Source organism: Schistocerca americana, chromosome 7 (genome assembly GCF_021461395.2).
Source record: "Schistocerca americana isolate TAMUIC-IGC-003095 chromosome 7, iqSchAmer2.1, whole genome shotgun sequence".
In the NCBI taxonomy this organism is placed as follows: domain Eukaryota; kingdom Metazoa; phylum Arthropoda; class Insecta; order Orthoptera; family Acrididae; genus Schistocerca; species Schistocerca americana.
Genome location: NC_060125.1, coordinates 507505551 through 507521519, shown reverse-complemented (window position 1 = coordinate 507521519; position 15969 = coordinate 507505551). Strand labels below are relative to the sequence as shown.

Genomic DNA, 15969 nt, shown 5'->3' with positions numbered 1-15969 from the left:
TGTAGAAACATGAAATTCATCTTTCCCACAGCATCGAGCACATCATACAAATGCTGCATTTTAAATTTGCTATTGTACCATTGCAATATGAACCCACCAGAACTGATCTGGAGCCAAGTTGTGGGATTTGACCAGAGAAGTTAAGCCACCAGACATACTGGAACTAAGGCAAATAGGCTTTTCACAAGTCACTACTGAATGCTGGCGGGATATAGAACGACTCATCATAAAAGATGAGAAAACACAGTGCCTGGTTGGCTTCATGGATTCTGTTGTTGATAGGCTCCTTATCAAAGTAGCAGGTGACACTTCCAGAATAAAACGTATTTCTCAAAATCACATAAGCAAGAACTGTAATCAATACCTTCAGTGGCTTCAGTGTTCAACAGTACAGTAAAATCCCTGTAGTACACTTTGCCATTACACACAGCTAACTCAGAAAAATTACCCTATGTTTAAATTAGGAATTTTCATCACTCTAGTTTGTAATTAGAGTACTATGTCAGGTGAGAACAAGTGCATGTTATGCTTTCTGTCTGGTCACCTGAGAAGCAGGCAGTAGTACTGGAGTTTCTCCAAGTATTATTTCATTCTCTTTAGAAATTAAATGACGTCCAAAGTCATATTGTTTTATTGCTCGTCCCTTTACATCTGAACTGCAACTGCTCACATAATTTGAGTTAGTTGGACTGCTGGCTGGCCAGTGCTGTCCAAATTTAATGCGCCAGTAAAGCTGTCGTCCCACATTATCGCAGGCTATGTGCATGTAACGCTTCATAAAACATATTTATATCATACTTCACTGTACTGGTCACAGCTTGGATTCCACTCCACATTAAACGAAACCCAATGAGATTCAAGCGAACGCGGAAGAATACATGGCGTAATGTTTACATCAGGTTCACTCTATGATGAGCAGAGCACAGAGATTGAGGACGTACCAGGGTCTCTGCACACTATCCGTTATACCACCTTTACAGTATCCTTATCTGAGTAAATGGAGATGAGTATTTCAAATTTGTCCTGGACAAAGAGCAGCAGGTATTTTGCAGATTGAAAGCAAACTAATTCTTTGTTTGTGTCACATAGAGTAAGTATGTGGTATTAGTCCTGACTGGAGCAAATCAGTTTCAAAGTGTTAAATTTCTAATAAGTGATTTTAATCACACAAAATATAATTAAATGCAACAAAGCCCATTATTTTAATACCACAAAATTATTTGCGCTACTTACATTGGCAACAAAAACTCTTGTGTTCAAAGGGCCAGTTATCCAGAGAGACTCAAGAAATTCCGGACTAAGTCCATATGTATTTCCCCACTTGCTACTTGCAGCGGCAGCTGCAGCAGCATTTGCAGCCTGCTGAGACCCCAACGCTGGAAATGCTGTCTGCAATGGTAGTGGTGGAGCAGGATGATCCCACTTGGCACGGACATCATCTCTCCCTCGAGCTAAATTACCTGCTCCCTGGCCCATGCCTGCAGTGCCACCACCACCTACTCCACCAGCAGCACCGCCACCACCACCGCCACCGCCACCTTTAATTGGACGACCATATTTGTCTCTGTCAACACCAAAGTCCTGAAACATTTAGGAAAGTTATGCATGAGTCCTGCTTTTAGTATGTGTCTCCAATGTTTTCTTTTGTGTAATGATCAAAGCAGTATTTGATACAACCAACTGTGTTCATGTGACAGATTAGAACACAGAATAATGTAAAAATACTTAACCCTAATTGTAATATCACAAAACATAGCCCTGTTGGAAGTATAGAATGTTAAGTGGCAATGAAGTGAACACACACACACACACACACACACACACACACACACACACACACACACACACACACACACACACACACACAGAGAGAGAGAGAGAGAGAGAGAGAGAGAGAGAGAGAGAGAGAGAGAGAATTGATCCAAGATGAAACGTGAAATAATGACAAAATGGAGAATGCACTACAGCCACTACTGCCAATGTACAATGTACATCAATGAAACATTCACACACTTGACACATTTTTAACACATTCTATCCCAGAAAATTTAAGCACAGAAGCAAATGTGGTTCAGCTGTGTCCATTAACTTCCTAAAGAAAAAGTGTGATGTGAATCTAAAATGTATGTTATTTTGCAACCACTTTAAATAGTATAGAATGAGATACCTCTTTAACAACCAGCTTTCTGCCTTTAAGATCAAACCGGTGCATTTTTTCCACAGCTTTTTTCACAGACTCCGGCGATTCAAATTCTACTATACCACAGCCCCGCGGTTTGTCATTTTCATCCATGAAGAGTTCAACGTAAGAAACTTCTCCAACTGAAATAGATACAAATACTCATTAACTTACATTTGGATAGCACCTTTTTCTCTAGTAATTAATATAATTCCATATAATTTCAAGAAATCATGACATGTAATACATCATGAGCCACTCATGTTTACAAAGCATTCTAGCAGCTCAGTGTTACAAAAAATAGCTGCACAGTGGCAAATACCTTACTAACTTCAGTATCAAAAATCACTTGTTGGTTTTTCAGAACTGTTACTTTGAACACACACACACACTTGCACTTGCACTTAGATGGCTGAACACAAAGACATGACTAAGACCACTAGACATATTACAAGTGCAGTATCTAACTTTTGCTCATATTTCGTAAGTAAGTTTTTCAAGAGACCTAGTGGGGTTTTCCATCACTTCCCAGTGGTATGCCATAATAACTGAACACTTGAGTCAATGACAGTATACATGGAAACAAATATCCAAATACATCTAGTACAATGCCTTATCACATATTAAAGCTGCCTGTACTTCATTAGATCCTACAAGTTTCCAAATGTCAGAGGAGTTTTCTATCGCTTCTTTAATGTCACAAAGATCCAGATGAAAATTAATTTCCTAATCAGTTTCTCCCCAAAATTGGTTCCGTCTGACAGTCAAACTTATTTGACTTAACTTATGACTTGAGTAAGTAAATGTCCCGGGTTACCAAATCATGATTACCCCTTACTAAACAACAATGCTGTGTACTTGAGTGAATGTCTCAATCTTTCTATGACAAAGACAACAGTAAAATACCCTCGCTGTACCTAATTAAGATACAAACAACAAAATTGATATCATTCAATCTTTACAAAAACCTTTTGAAGCAGACCACCACCTCTCCTGTAAAACCCTTAACATCCACTGAATAAAAGAAATTGCCATAATAACCAATACAAGAGAGCACTGAAGTGTTTAAAAAACTAAAGACTCTCCTTAACAACCAATCTTCTTTCTCAATATTCACACTATGAAACTGTTTCATACTCCAAATTTTATAAACTGTATCATGTACTGATGTTTTTTCTTTGTTTAGGGCACTCAACTACTAAGGTCATTAGCACCCATCACGAACATTAGTGCACTAACACAGTAGAAAAACGCAAGGGGGGCAACATCAGAAAGTACTTACAAGGACGCAGAGAAACAAAAAAAGACTTAGATCTTTTTGGACAAGTCCGTTAGTGTAATAAAACGAAGGACACTAGCAGCTGCTCGAGCGTCATCAGCTAAAAGTTCCTGTAAGGTAGACGGCAGACCTACACGAGAGTGAATAAAATGGGGACAGGACAATATACCATGGTGCACCGTCAATGGATGACCACAGGGGCACCGCGGGGCAGGGTCACCGGACAACAGGTAGCTAAATCGGCAATGCACAATCCGCAACCTGGCCAAAATGACCCACTCTCACCGGGATGGGTGTGAGAAGGCCGTCCAAGCCGTCGGGATCAGTTTGATGGCCCTAAGCTTATTTTCATGGAGAGAGGACCAAGCCTCATGCCACAATGATGAAACGTGCCAGCAAAGAACCCCACTAACATCAGTTGATGGGACACAAAAGGAAGCTGCCCGAGGCAGGAGGACAGCAGCCTTGGCTGCAGCATCAGCAGCTTCGTTCCCAGGCACACAAATGTGGCCAGGAATCCACAAAAAAGAGGACACGAGCGCTGGTATCAGCTAGCGACTGAAGGGACCATTGAATTTGTTGCACGAGAGGGTGGTCTGAATGGCACTCAAAGAATCCAAGCAGATGGCATAGAGAGAATGACGGTGGCGGCGGATATACTGAACAGCCTGATAGAGAACAAAAAGCTCAGCTGTAAAGCTTGAACACTGGTCAAGGAGCCGATACTGAAAGGTATCGTCTCCAACGACACAGGCACATCTGACGCCAACAGTAGTCTTTGAGCCATCCGTGTAAATAAAGACTTTATTAGTGAGTCTCTAACGAAGTTCGACAAACCCCGAGCGGTATATCGAATCCGCAGTCATCTCCTTTGGGAGCGAGCAGAGTTCAAGGTGAACGCGAACGTGAGCCTGGAGCCAAGGTGGCGTCGGGCTCTCACCCACTCGAAAAGTCGTAGGGAGGGTAAAATCAAGTTGCTGAAGCAGGCAACGAAAGAACTCCAGGAGATAACAGGGCAGAGACTTACAGCCAGTATTGGCAGTCGAGAGAGTCTTCAAAGAAAGAGAAATATGACGGGTGGTCGGGTATTGACATCAGTCTGTAGGTGTACCGACAAAGCAACATATCATGTCGGTAGTTTAACGGTAATTCGGCAGCTTCGGCATACAGACTCAACAGGGCTAGTGTAGAAAGCATCAGTCACCAGATGTAACCCCTGATGGTGGATTGAGTTTGGACGGCGTAAGATGGACGGAAGAGTAGACAAAGCTCCGATAATGTAGCTTTGATAGGACAATGGACCGATCTGCTCCCCATGACGTACCGCTGAGAACACGGAGGACATTTAGGGAACGGGTACAATGAGCAGCCAAGTAAGACATATGGAGACCAGCAAAGTTTCCTGTCAAATGTGAGACCTAAAAATTTTGTTGTCGCCACGAATGGGAGAGCAACGGGACCGAGATGTAAAGATGGTGGAAGAAATGGTTTGTTAACACTAGAAGTTCATACAGACCGTTTTCTCACTAGAAAAACAGAAACCATTAGAGACACTCCAGGAATATAGACGGTCTACACAACGCTGAAGACAGCACTCCAAGAGACATGTTCTATGAGCACTACAGTAGATCGTAAAGTCGTCCACGAAAAGGGAGCCTGAAACGTCAGCGGGAAGGCAATCCATTATTGGATTGATAGCTATGGCATAAAGGGCCACGCTCAAAACAGAGCCCTGGGCATCCCATTCTCCTGGCGAAAGGCATGTGACAAAACAGAACCCACACGTACCCTGAACATTCGATCCATTAAAAATGCATTAACAAAAAGAGGGAGGCAGCCGTGAAGGCCCCAAGCACGCATAGTGCGGGGAATACCCGCCCTCCAACAGGCGTCTTAAGCCTTCTCCAAATCAAAGAACACAGCCACCGTCTGGCGCTTACGCAAGAAGTTGTTCATAATGAAGGTCAACAATGTAACTAGGTGGTCAACAGCAGAACGGCGCCTACGAAAGCGACAGTGGACAATGGTGAGGAAGTATCGAGATTCAAGGAGCCAAACCAATCTAGAATTTACCATGCGCTCCATCACCTTGCAGACACAGCTGGTAAGGGAGATGGGATGATAACTGGAAGGAAGGTGTTTGACCTTTCCTGGTTTGGGTATGGGAACAACAATTGCTTCACGCCAGTGTGTGGGAACATGACCTTCAGCCCGGATGGGATTACAGGACGAGAAAGGTTTTTCAGCATCTGAATATGGATACCATCGGGCCCCAGTGCAGAGGATTGGGACCAGTCGAGTGCACTTTCGAGTTCCCGCACGGTGAAGGTGGCACGATTCAAAGACTGGAAAGAAGGTGGCTGTACCACCTCCACTTGTTTCTGGGGGAGCAAAGCAGGGTGGTAATGGGCAGAGCTCGAAACCTCTTCGAAAAAGCAGCTAGAGGCATTTGAGGCATCCTCAGGATCCACAAGAACATCATTCACTACAGTCTGGCCAGAAATTGGGGAGTGGACCTTGGTGCCAGATAGCCGCCACAGGCCACCCCAGACAAGTGAAGGAGGAGTAAAACTGTTGAATGAGCTGCTGAAAGCCATCCAGCAAGCCTTTTTGCTTTCTTTGATAACACGATGTCATTGTGCACAGAGTCGTTTCTAACTGATACAGTTTGCCATTGTAGGGTGGCGGTGGAAGGTGTGTAAAGCACGTTGCCGAGCACGAATAGCATCGCTGCATGCCATAGTCCACCAGGGGATTGGGACTCGACGGAAGAAGATGAAGTACACGGGATGGAATATTCAGCAGCAGTGAGAATAATGTCCGTGAGGTGTGCGACCTGACTATTGCAGCTGGAGAAGTGAGGATCATGGAAGGTCGCCAGGAAGGTGAAAAGCCCCCAGTCGGCTTTGGAGATGTTCCAGCTAGTGGAACGTGGAGAAGGGGTGTGATGCAGGAGATGGGATTACGCAGGGGAAATGGTTGCTCAAGTATGTGTCAGACAGAGCATATCACTCGAACCGACATGCAAATTGGATAGTGGATAATGAGAGATCCAAGTGGGAATAGGTATGCGTTGCATCCGAAAGGAAGGTACCGTATTTACTTGAATCTAAGCCGCACTCGAATCTAAGCCACACCTGAAAAATGAGACTCGAAATTCAAGGGGGGAGATAAGTTTTAGGCCGCACCTCCAAACCGAAACAAAGTTGGTCCATTGTAATATGAGACAATTTAGGTCGAATGAATGACGATACCGCTACAGTAGTTTGGTTGGAGTCATAAGCTTAGCAGTTAAGCTTTACCAGGTAGCCATTGCTATGCGCCAGGCGCTCCGTCCGTATTTATACGGGTACTCTTCCTTTTTCACGTGCTTCGCCTGGTTTGAATCGATTGCTTATTTTGCTTTGATCTGATAAGTGTCGTTTTCTTTGTTGTAGGTGTTTACGTCACTAAGCTGAAAATGCATTACTGTACTGCGTCATGCATTGTTCGTCGCATTCTGATAGTTCGTGTTTACGGCCTGTCGCCGCTCGCGGCATGGCTCGCTTTTGTGCGCGCTACCACTGCTTAAAATTTAAAAAGAAAAAAACAGAGGAATCGTCTCATTAGCGAAACAATGGCAATAGACTGCTATTTGTTGTTACTTACACAGCGGCTTTCTTTGATAATGATCAACAAGAACCAAATAATAGACTGCGTATGATAGAACATGTTCTGAACGAGAGTTAGGCGAAAATTTTTCTCCATTTGAAAATCTTTGCGGCCGCTTCTTTAGTACATCAAATTCTGCACAGAAATTAGTCATCTTAGATTTAAAAATCTAGTTACTTGCCGTGCTTCATTTCTGACTGTATCACTATTAGGCATAAGAATAATACGAATATAAACATGACACGATATGTATATTCTTCTGCGTTTGCTGTTGTCTCTAGTTTCGTAGTTTATTAGGCAGACAATATTTAAATGAGATAGCAGCAAACACGAAAGAATACATGGCAAAATGTTTATATTCGTATTATTCTTATGGTGAAGAGAATACTGCATGTGATTCACATTTCATCAGGTTCCTATTAGCAATCCATCTCTTCTCACAGGTAGGAAAAAATTCAGAACGTAGAGAGTGCCACATTGACAAATATCCAAAACAGTCTTGCCAGTCGGATTTTCGTACTACATTGAAATTCTGCTACATTTGAAGATAAACAATACGGAATTTGTATTTACTTCGTTGGATAATGTATGAATATGCAGTGGTCGAACCTCGGGGCGGAGGAAAAATCTAGTCTTCCACCTTTTTTTTAAAGTTTTATTTGCTAACGCAGAGGTTTTGGCGCCAGTATTTATCTTTGTGCCTACAAAGCATGCCTGTGTAGCGCTACATATATTCGATGGCAGAAGTTAGTTGTCGCGGCACCAACCAACATTTTTCAGAACTTCCGCTTGCTTTGCACTCTATTCTAAGCCGCAGGCGGTTTTTTGGATTACAAAAAGCGGAAAAAAAGTGCGGCTTAGAGTAAATACGGTAGGTGCACCGGTATTTAAGCAGACTAGATTGAAGTGGTTGAAAAGGCCTGCCAAGAGGGAGCCTTTCGGGCAGGATGCTGGAGAGCCCCAAAGGGGATGGTGGGCATTAAAGTCTCCAATCAACAAAAATGGTGTAGGAAGCTGAGCAATCAGTTGTATCATGTCTGCCCTAGTAAAGGCAGATGGATTGTAAACAGTACAAATGGAAAATGTGAAAGTGGGGATAGTAATTCAGACGGCAACTGCCTGCAGATCTGTGTGCAATATGATTGGATCGTAGTAGACATCATCCCGAACCAGCAATATGACCCCTCCATGAGCCGGAATACCTGCCACAGAGGGTAGGTCAAAACGCACAGAGGTATAGTGTGCCAGGTCAATACAATCGCATGGACTTAACTTCATTTCTTAGAGACCTACGACAAGCAGGCAGTGCATTCGAAGGAGCAATTTTAGTTCCTCTTAGTTGGACTGAATGCCACGAATATTCCATTGAAGAAGTGCCATTATGGAGGAAAAAAAGGAAAAAAAAGAAACAAGAAATGGTCACCTCAATGGGCGCTGAGGGCCTGGCTTCGAGGGAGCACTGCTTCTGCAATCTACAGGTGGTGAGTTATGGTCCATCAACTCAATAGTTGTGTCTGCCACCTTCCTGAGCTGGTCAGGAGGGGCAGCCTCCTCCACCGGTGAAAGGCCAGATGATAAGCTACCAGCGGTGCGGCCTAGCGAAACTGAAGATAGCCAGGGACAGCAACCGCTGGGTGGCGCAGGAGAAGAAACGCACCTCGGTGGAGCTGTAGAATTCTTTACTATGAGCCTTCTTTGAAGAATTACATTTGGTCGAAAGAACAGTTGATGGCTGTGAAGTTCGGGTACACAAGAAATCTTTGCGTGTGTTCTTTTTTGAAGGTTCGAGCATCTGATTTAGAGGACATCGTCTTAGCAGTAGTAGATGATGATGTTTGAGCCTTAGGGTTGGTGGGAGGAAGAGGAGACACTGATTGGGCGATCTTGGCACTGGCCGATCTGATGACCGAATCGCTAAACGTTAGATCACATGTCTGTGTAGCTACCTCCCTGGTAGGCCGAGGAGAGGCGAGAACGGTACTATATATCCCTGCCGGAAGCACAGTGGGCTTTCTGCTATTGAATAACTTGCAAGCAGCCGAGGTCACCACCTTCTCTTTCACTCTAATTTTCTGTATACCTTTCTCATCTTTGTAGACGGGGCAGTCGCGAGAGGAGGCAGCATGGTCGCCCATGCAGTTGACGCCCTCATGAGTGTCCCTGCCACAGGTAACGCATTTAGCCGCACTTGAACAAGACTGCCATGTATGGTTAAACCGCTGACATTGGTAACACCTTGTAGAGCGGGATACATACGGTCGAACAGGAATGATCTCATAACCCACTTTAATTCGTGAAGGCAATTGCACATTGTCGAATAACAGGAATATGGTTCGGGTCAGTATGATGTCTTCGTCGACCCTTTTCATGACCCGATGGACAGCCGCAACTCCCTGATCAGAGAGAAAAGACAGGATCTCCTCATCAGTTAGTCCGTCGAGTGGCCTGGTATACACCTCACCATGCGACAAATTCACACCCGTACAGGGAATGTGTGTGGCTCGAAGTAATTTTTGGGCCTGGAAGGGGCACTCGGTTGGTTGGTTGGTTGGTTGGTTTATTTTGGGGTTTGATGGGGGCTAAACATCAAGGTAATCAGTCCCCCATTCCAAACAGACATAATTGCAAAAGGCCTATACAGTAAAAGCGTAACCTCTGCACCCAGAGGGAGGGACCACCAAGGGGTACAGAGCTAAAATGAACACTGCAATAACACAAAATAGAGTACACTTGAAAAGAAGGAGCAGAGCAAATAATTGACAAGAGTAAACAGACTACAGTGGTTGATGGATCAGGTAAAAGGTCAACCACTCAACTACAAACAAAGAACCTCCAGCTGGAAAGCGTTGATAAGAGGCACCAACACAACTTGTTACCATAGAAGACACTATTTTGGTATCCACGTCACAAAAGTCACTGGGATTGGGTGTAGCCTGAGAAATCATGTGAGAGTGCCCACACTGGAGCGAGTGATAAAACCCAGCTGCACGGATAAAACTTAGAACTGAGTCAGCTATAGAGGCATCATCACCTAGAATTAAAGGAAGTGCAGCTGGTAAATTAAAGGACTGCTGCAAGGGGGCTAAAAGGGGGCAGTCCATCAGAAGATGGACCACTGTCAGCCCTGCATCACCGTGACACTTGCACGGGTTCTCACGACGAAGGAGATAGCTATGGGTTAACCACATATGTCCAATTCAGAGACTGCAGAGAACTGAGTCCCTACGCATGCCCCTCAAGGATGAGTTCCATACGGCCTTGGACAACTTGACCATGCGGAGCTTATTTGGCTTGTTAAGACAAACCATTCAGAGCTCCAAACATGTAGGGCTGACCGGAGGTCTCTTTCCACGAGACCAAGCTCCAGGGGCGGCGAAGTGGTGGCCTGCTTAGCCAAACCAATAGACATTCATTTCCTGGAATGTCTATGTGGCCCGATGCCCACACAAACGTCACTGAGTGACCACACTCGGCGAGAGCAAAAACAGTATCTTGAATACCGCGCACCAAAGGGTCTAGAGAAAAACACTGGTCGAGTGCTTGCTATCTACTCAGGAAGTCACTGCATATGACAAATGACTCCCCAGGGCAGGAGGAAATGTGAACGAGTGCACGATAAAGAACAACCAGCTCCGCAATGGAAACAATGCTCCCACAAGGCAGGGAATGCTGCTCAACGTAGTCGCCATGGATGAAAGCAAACCCAGTGTGTCCATCGACCACAGAACCATCGATGTAGACTACACCTGCATTGAGAAACAAGGCAAGAAGAGCCAGGAATTGTTGAAGACTGGCAGAAGGAACGGAGGACTTAAGCAGCAGGACAAATGCAAGCAAAGTCGCAAGCGAGGGAGGGACCAAGGAGGGGGCGCTCTGTTTCCAACAGCAAGGTACCGTAGCGCAACTGAGTACAAGGTTTCACTTGTCCTGCAATCACATTTACACCCTTCTGAATGGCAAAAGGGTTGACTGTTGAAAAATCGTGACCATCAGACCTTGTGACAACAAGGAACTTCGGTGGTGGTGGTGGTGGTGGTAGAATTTTCTGAACAGGAATTTCAGCTAACCTTCTTTTTTGGGCAAAAGACAGGGAAGAAGAAGAAGAAGAAGAAGAAGAAAAATCAATTGCAGATGAATCCCCATGATTGCCAGCGTCTCTGATTGCGTGCTCCATCCTTGTGCGCCCGCACACATACAAGGGCAACATACTTGAGGACAACATTATGGAAATGGAAGAGGATGTAGATGAAGATGAAATGGGAGATAGAATACTGCGTGAAGAGCTTGACAGAGCACTGAAAGACTTGAGTCGAAACAAGGCCCCCGGTATAGACAACATTCCATTAGAACAACTGACAGCCTTGGGAGAGCCAGTCCTGACAAAACTCTACCATCTGGTGAGCAAGATGTATGAAACAGGCGAAATACCCTCAGACTTCAAGAAGAATGTAATAATTTCAATCCCAAAGAAAGCAGGTGTTGACAGATGTGAAAATTACCGAACTATCAGTTTAATAAGTCACAGCTGCAAAATACTAACACGAATTCTTTACAGACGAATGGAAAAACTGGGAAGCCGACCTCGGGTAAGATCAGTTTGGATTCCATAGAAATGTTGGAACACGTGAGGCAATACTGACCTTACGACTTATCTTAGAAAATAGATTAAGGAAAGGCAAATCTACATTTCTAGCATTTGTAGACTTAGAGAAAGCTTTTGACAATGTTGACTGGAATACTCTTTCAAATTCTAAAGGTGGCAGGGGTAAAATACAGGGAGCAAAAGGCTATTTACAATTTGTACAGAAACTACATGGCAGTTGTAAGAGTCGAGGATCATGAAAGGGAGGCAGTGGTTGGGAAGGGAGTGAGACAGGGTTGTAGCCTCTCCCCATTGTTATTCAATCTCTATATTGAGCAAGCAGTAAAGGAAACAAAAGAAAAATTTGGAGTAGGTATTAAAATCCATGGAGAAGAAATAAAAATTTTGAGGTTCACCGATGACATTGTAGTTCTGTCAGAGACAGCAAAGGACCTGGAAGAGCAGTTGAACAGAATGGACAGTCTCTTGAAAGGAGGATATAAGATGAACATCAACAAAAGCAAAACGAGGATAATGGAATGTGGTCGAATTAAGTCGGGTGATGCTGAGGGAATTGGATTAGGAAACGAGACACAAAGTAGTGAAGGAGTATTGCTATTTGGGGAGCAAAATAACTGATGGTCGAAGTAGAGAAGATATAAAATGTAGACTGGCAATGGCAAGGAAAGTGTTTCTGAAGTAGAGAAATTTGTTAACATCGAGTGTACATTTAAGTGTCGGGAAGTTATTTCTGAAAGTATTTGTATGGAGTGTAGCCATGTATGGAAGTGAAACATGGACGATAACTAGTTTGGACAAGAAGAGAATAGAAGCTTTCGAAATGTGGTGCTACAGAAGAATGCTGGAGATTATATGGGTAGATCACATAACTAATGATGAAGTATTGAATAGAATTGGGGAGAAGAGAAGTATGTGGCACAACTTGATAAAAAGAAGGGACCGGTTAGTAGGACATGTTCTGAGGCATCAAGGGATCACAAATTTAGCATTGGAGGGCAGCGTGGAGAGTAAAAAAGGTAGAGGGAGACCAAGAGATGAATACACTAAGCAGATTCAGAAGGATGTGGGTTGCAGTAAGTACTGGGAGATGATGAAGCTTGCACAGGATAGGGTAGCATGGAGAGCTGCATCAAACCAGGCTCATGACTGAAGACCACCACAACAACAACAACAACAACAACAACAACAGTTACTCCCACCTCTGCTACACACAATGCACTTAGCTTTTCACTCTATAACTCATGCATGATGTTGAAGGCAGTGCTCTGTCTTCAAGGTTTCAGGTTTTCAAACCTTGTCTGATGCAATCCCCAATCACTCTTTCCTTCTCATCCCGTCCAGTAAGACCTTTATCATGTTGTGTTTTCCTGCCACCACTTGGCGAGTATGTTTATCTATCCAATAATATTTATTATTTTCATTGTTATATTATACAGACAATGTTGGATTAATTTCCAGCAATAACAGAGTGCTGAAATAAGGTGAGCAAGATTAAATAATTCTTGGTTATGCATCAGGCTAACAGCCAGTATCACAGTAAAGAACCAGCGGAACATTGCAGAAGTTATGTAGTTGGCCTTGGTGTCTGGCTATTGTGTTCACCTTCCACGAAGGCCTTCAGTCATTGTCAACGAAGATGTGAAATTCAAGGAGACAATACTCAATAACATTTGAAGAGTTATGTTACTAAGTTGTGAATGACATCTCTAAATGGAGCTCAAAATACAGGTGTACATTCTACTTTGAGGGGTATAGAAGTGAATAGAAGGCTAAAGTGTTACAGACAGAAATGTAAGGCATACCCATCAACAGAAACCAAATTTGTTGCTGCAAGTTGGAGAAGTGAATTATTAGTGTGGCTCGATCATTTACTGAATGACATTAAAATTGTTGAAGAAAGTTCAGTTCCTACATTACATAGAGGAAATGTGTAAAAATGGGCACCCTTTATAAAGAGTATGGTAAGTGCTGCAGTCTGACAGAAAGGACTGAAAACACTGCCTATTGTTAACAGATGGTAGCAACGAACAGTTGGAAGCATCACTTCAAGCAGTGTAGTTACAGTGTCAGTTATTTTGTGAACTGGTATTTGTTCAGGACTGCAAATGTTTGGTAGGTATGTGAAATCTTTTTTTTTGTTTATATCCTTCTGATTACTTTAAAACAATTTCTCAGTGATATCCGAAACAACAGAATCCTAAGCTACTTTTAGAAGCACATTTTACATTACACACGCTTTTAGGTTAGACGTGATAGTGGCCATGTTGCTTAAGAATGGTTGGTGTAAAAATGGGCCCCTATTTAAGGAAGTCCCATAATTACACCATCTCTTCTCTTAAACAACGTAAGACATTTAAATAATTTTATGGGGATGTGTTTAGTCAAATTGTGTTTGAAGTTCATATACACAACTCACACAGCAACAATCAAACAAATAGAATCTTCAAACTGTAATAATAGACCCTAATGCTTCTGTTCACCCTTGCATGCCAAAAACAAAGGAGCACTACAAATGTAAGAACCAGAGGCATCAGTGGTATGAATCTCAGATGGTATGTGCCATAGCAGCTGTTAAAGTATAGGAGGCTTCTGTGAAAGGTGCTGCAAGAACATTCATGTCCATTCACAAATGTTGTGGGACTTCACATGCCAGGCCCTTAGGCTTCAATAAAGAGAATGTGATGGTTTTCTTTGATTTATTGTCAGACACTTTCAACAAACACTCGTATCCAGCAGACCGAGTGTGTAACGTAGACAAGACAGGCCTGTCCACTGCCCAAATCGAAATTGCAAAAGTGGTAGGGATGAAAGGGAAGAAACAAATTTTAGCTCTCACATCTGCAGAAAGAGGGGCTACAATCACAGGCATCGCATGCATTAGTGCTTCTTGACATTATGTTCTGCCAATGATAATTTTTTTTTTTGGTGGGGTTTAAGGGCGCTCAACTGCTGAGGTCATTAGCGCCCAGTCACTGTTGTTAGAGCACAACTAGTAAAACTCAAGGGGATGGGGGGGGGGGGGGGGGGGGGGGACACCAGAAGGACCTGACAAAGATGCAGATAAAACAAGTAAAAAGGTTAGATGTCTTTGGACAAGCCAGTTAAAGTTATAAAACGCAGAATACGAGCAGCTGCTCGAGCATCATCAGCTAAAACATCTGGTAAAGTAGATGGCAGGGACAGGACAACACGAAATTGACTAAAACGGGGACACGACAATAAAACATGGCGCACCGTTAATGCCTGACCACAAGGGCACTGCGGGGCTGGGTCACCGGAGAGCAGGTAGCTGTGGCTAAACCGGCAATGCCCAATCCGCAACCTGGTCAGAAGGACCTCCTCTCGCCGAGATGGTCGGGAGGAAGTTGTCCAAGCAGTTGGGAGCGGTTTTACTGCCCGGAGCTTGTTTCCTTGGAGGGATGACCAGGCATCCCACCACGACGACACAACCCTCTTACATACATCCCCATGAACGTCAGATGACGGGACACAATGGGAGGCTGGCCGAGGCAGGAGGACTGCAGCCTTGGCTGCAGCATCCGATGCCTCATTCCCAGGCACTCCTACATGTCCGGGAACCCACAGAAAGCTGACAGGAGAACCATTATCAGTGAAAGAATTCTGGTGGTCCTGTCAACTACCTCGCAAAAAAATTATGAAACACCCTTATGTACAAGCCCTCACAAATTCCTTGATTTTGAGTGTATCATGTAAGTGCGTACTGATTTTAAAGATGGTTGCATGAATCTCACTGCTAGTATCTTCTGTTTACATTCTGGAGTTCCAAATGGAAATCTTTATTAACAAATATTCATTCATCATGTTTTATGTGAATTCAACTAGGAAAAAGGCTTTTTGTCACCTAAGGTTTTGATGAAACTAGGCATTTTTGGTCTCCTTATAAAGGTTAATAACCATACCAAATTTTAGCATCCTGTTTCCATTTTACTGTGCTTAAAAGTTCTGAAGTTGTCCTTTTTTTATATTTATTGCACACATTTTTTTCTAACCCCTCACACGTGTGCACAAATGTGTGTGCCCCTTTGCACTCTAGTGCACAGGGCTAATGGACTATCAGACCAAGAAAGGTTAACAGTGAAGTTGCAGCAATTACAGACCATTTTCTAGGAGAGTGGTTATACTGTTGTGTGAACTGAGCAATAAAATTGAAAGAACATCGGCCACAGCTTGCAGAGGAAGAAGAGAAACCTGTTGATGGCATTTGTCCCTGATGTTGGTAACAAATCGATGAAGATT

The 15969-nt window shown here is 43.6% G+C and overlaps 1 protein-coding gene across 3 annotated transcripts in view; it reads right to left on the bottom strand.

Annotated features, from left to right (window-relative positions):
• LOC124621807 (myelin expression factor 2) overlaps positions 1 to 15969 on the bottom strand; it is a 115723-nt gene that overhangs the window by 82044 nt on the left and 17710 nt on the right. For all 3 annotated transcript variants that reach the window (XR_006980571.1, XM_047147244.1, XM_047147243.1), the window contains exons 3-4: positions 2168 to 2322; positions 1234 to 1581 (exon numbers count right to left, since the gene is read on the bottom strand). Coding sequence is in view for 2 of the 3 variants with exons in the window: in XM_047147244.1 (XP_047003200.1) it covers positions 1234 to 1581; positions 2168 to 2322 (503 nt within the window). In the remaining variant the exon portion in view is untranslated. The remainder of the gene's footprint in view (positions 1 to 1233; positions 1582 to 2167; positions 2323 to 15969) is intronic.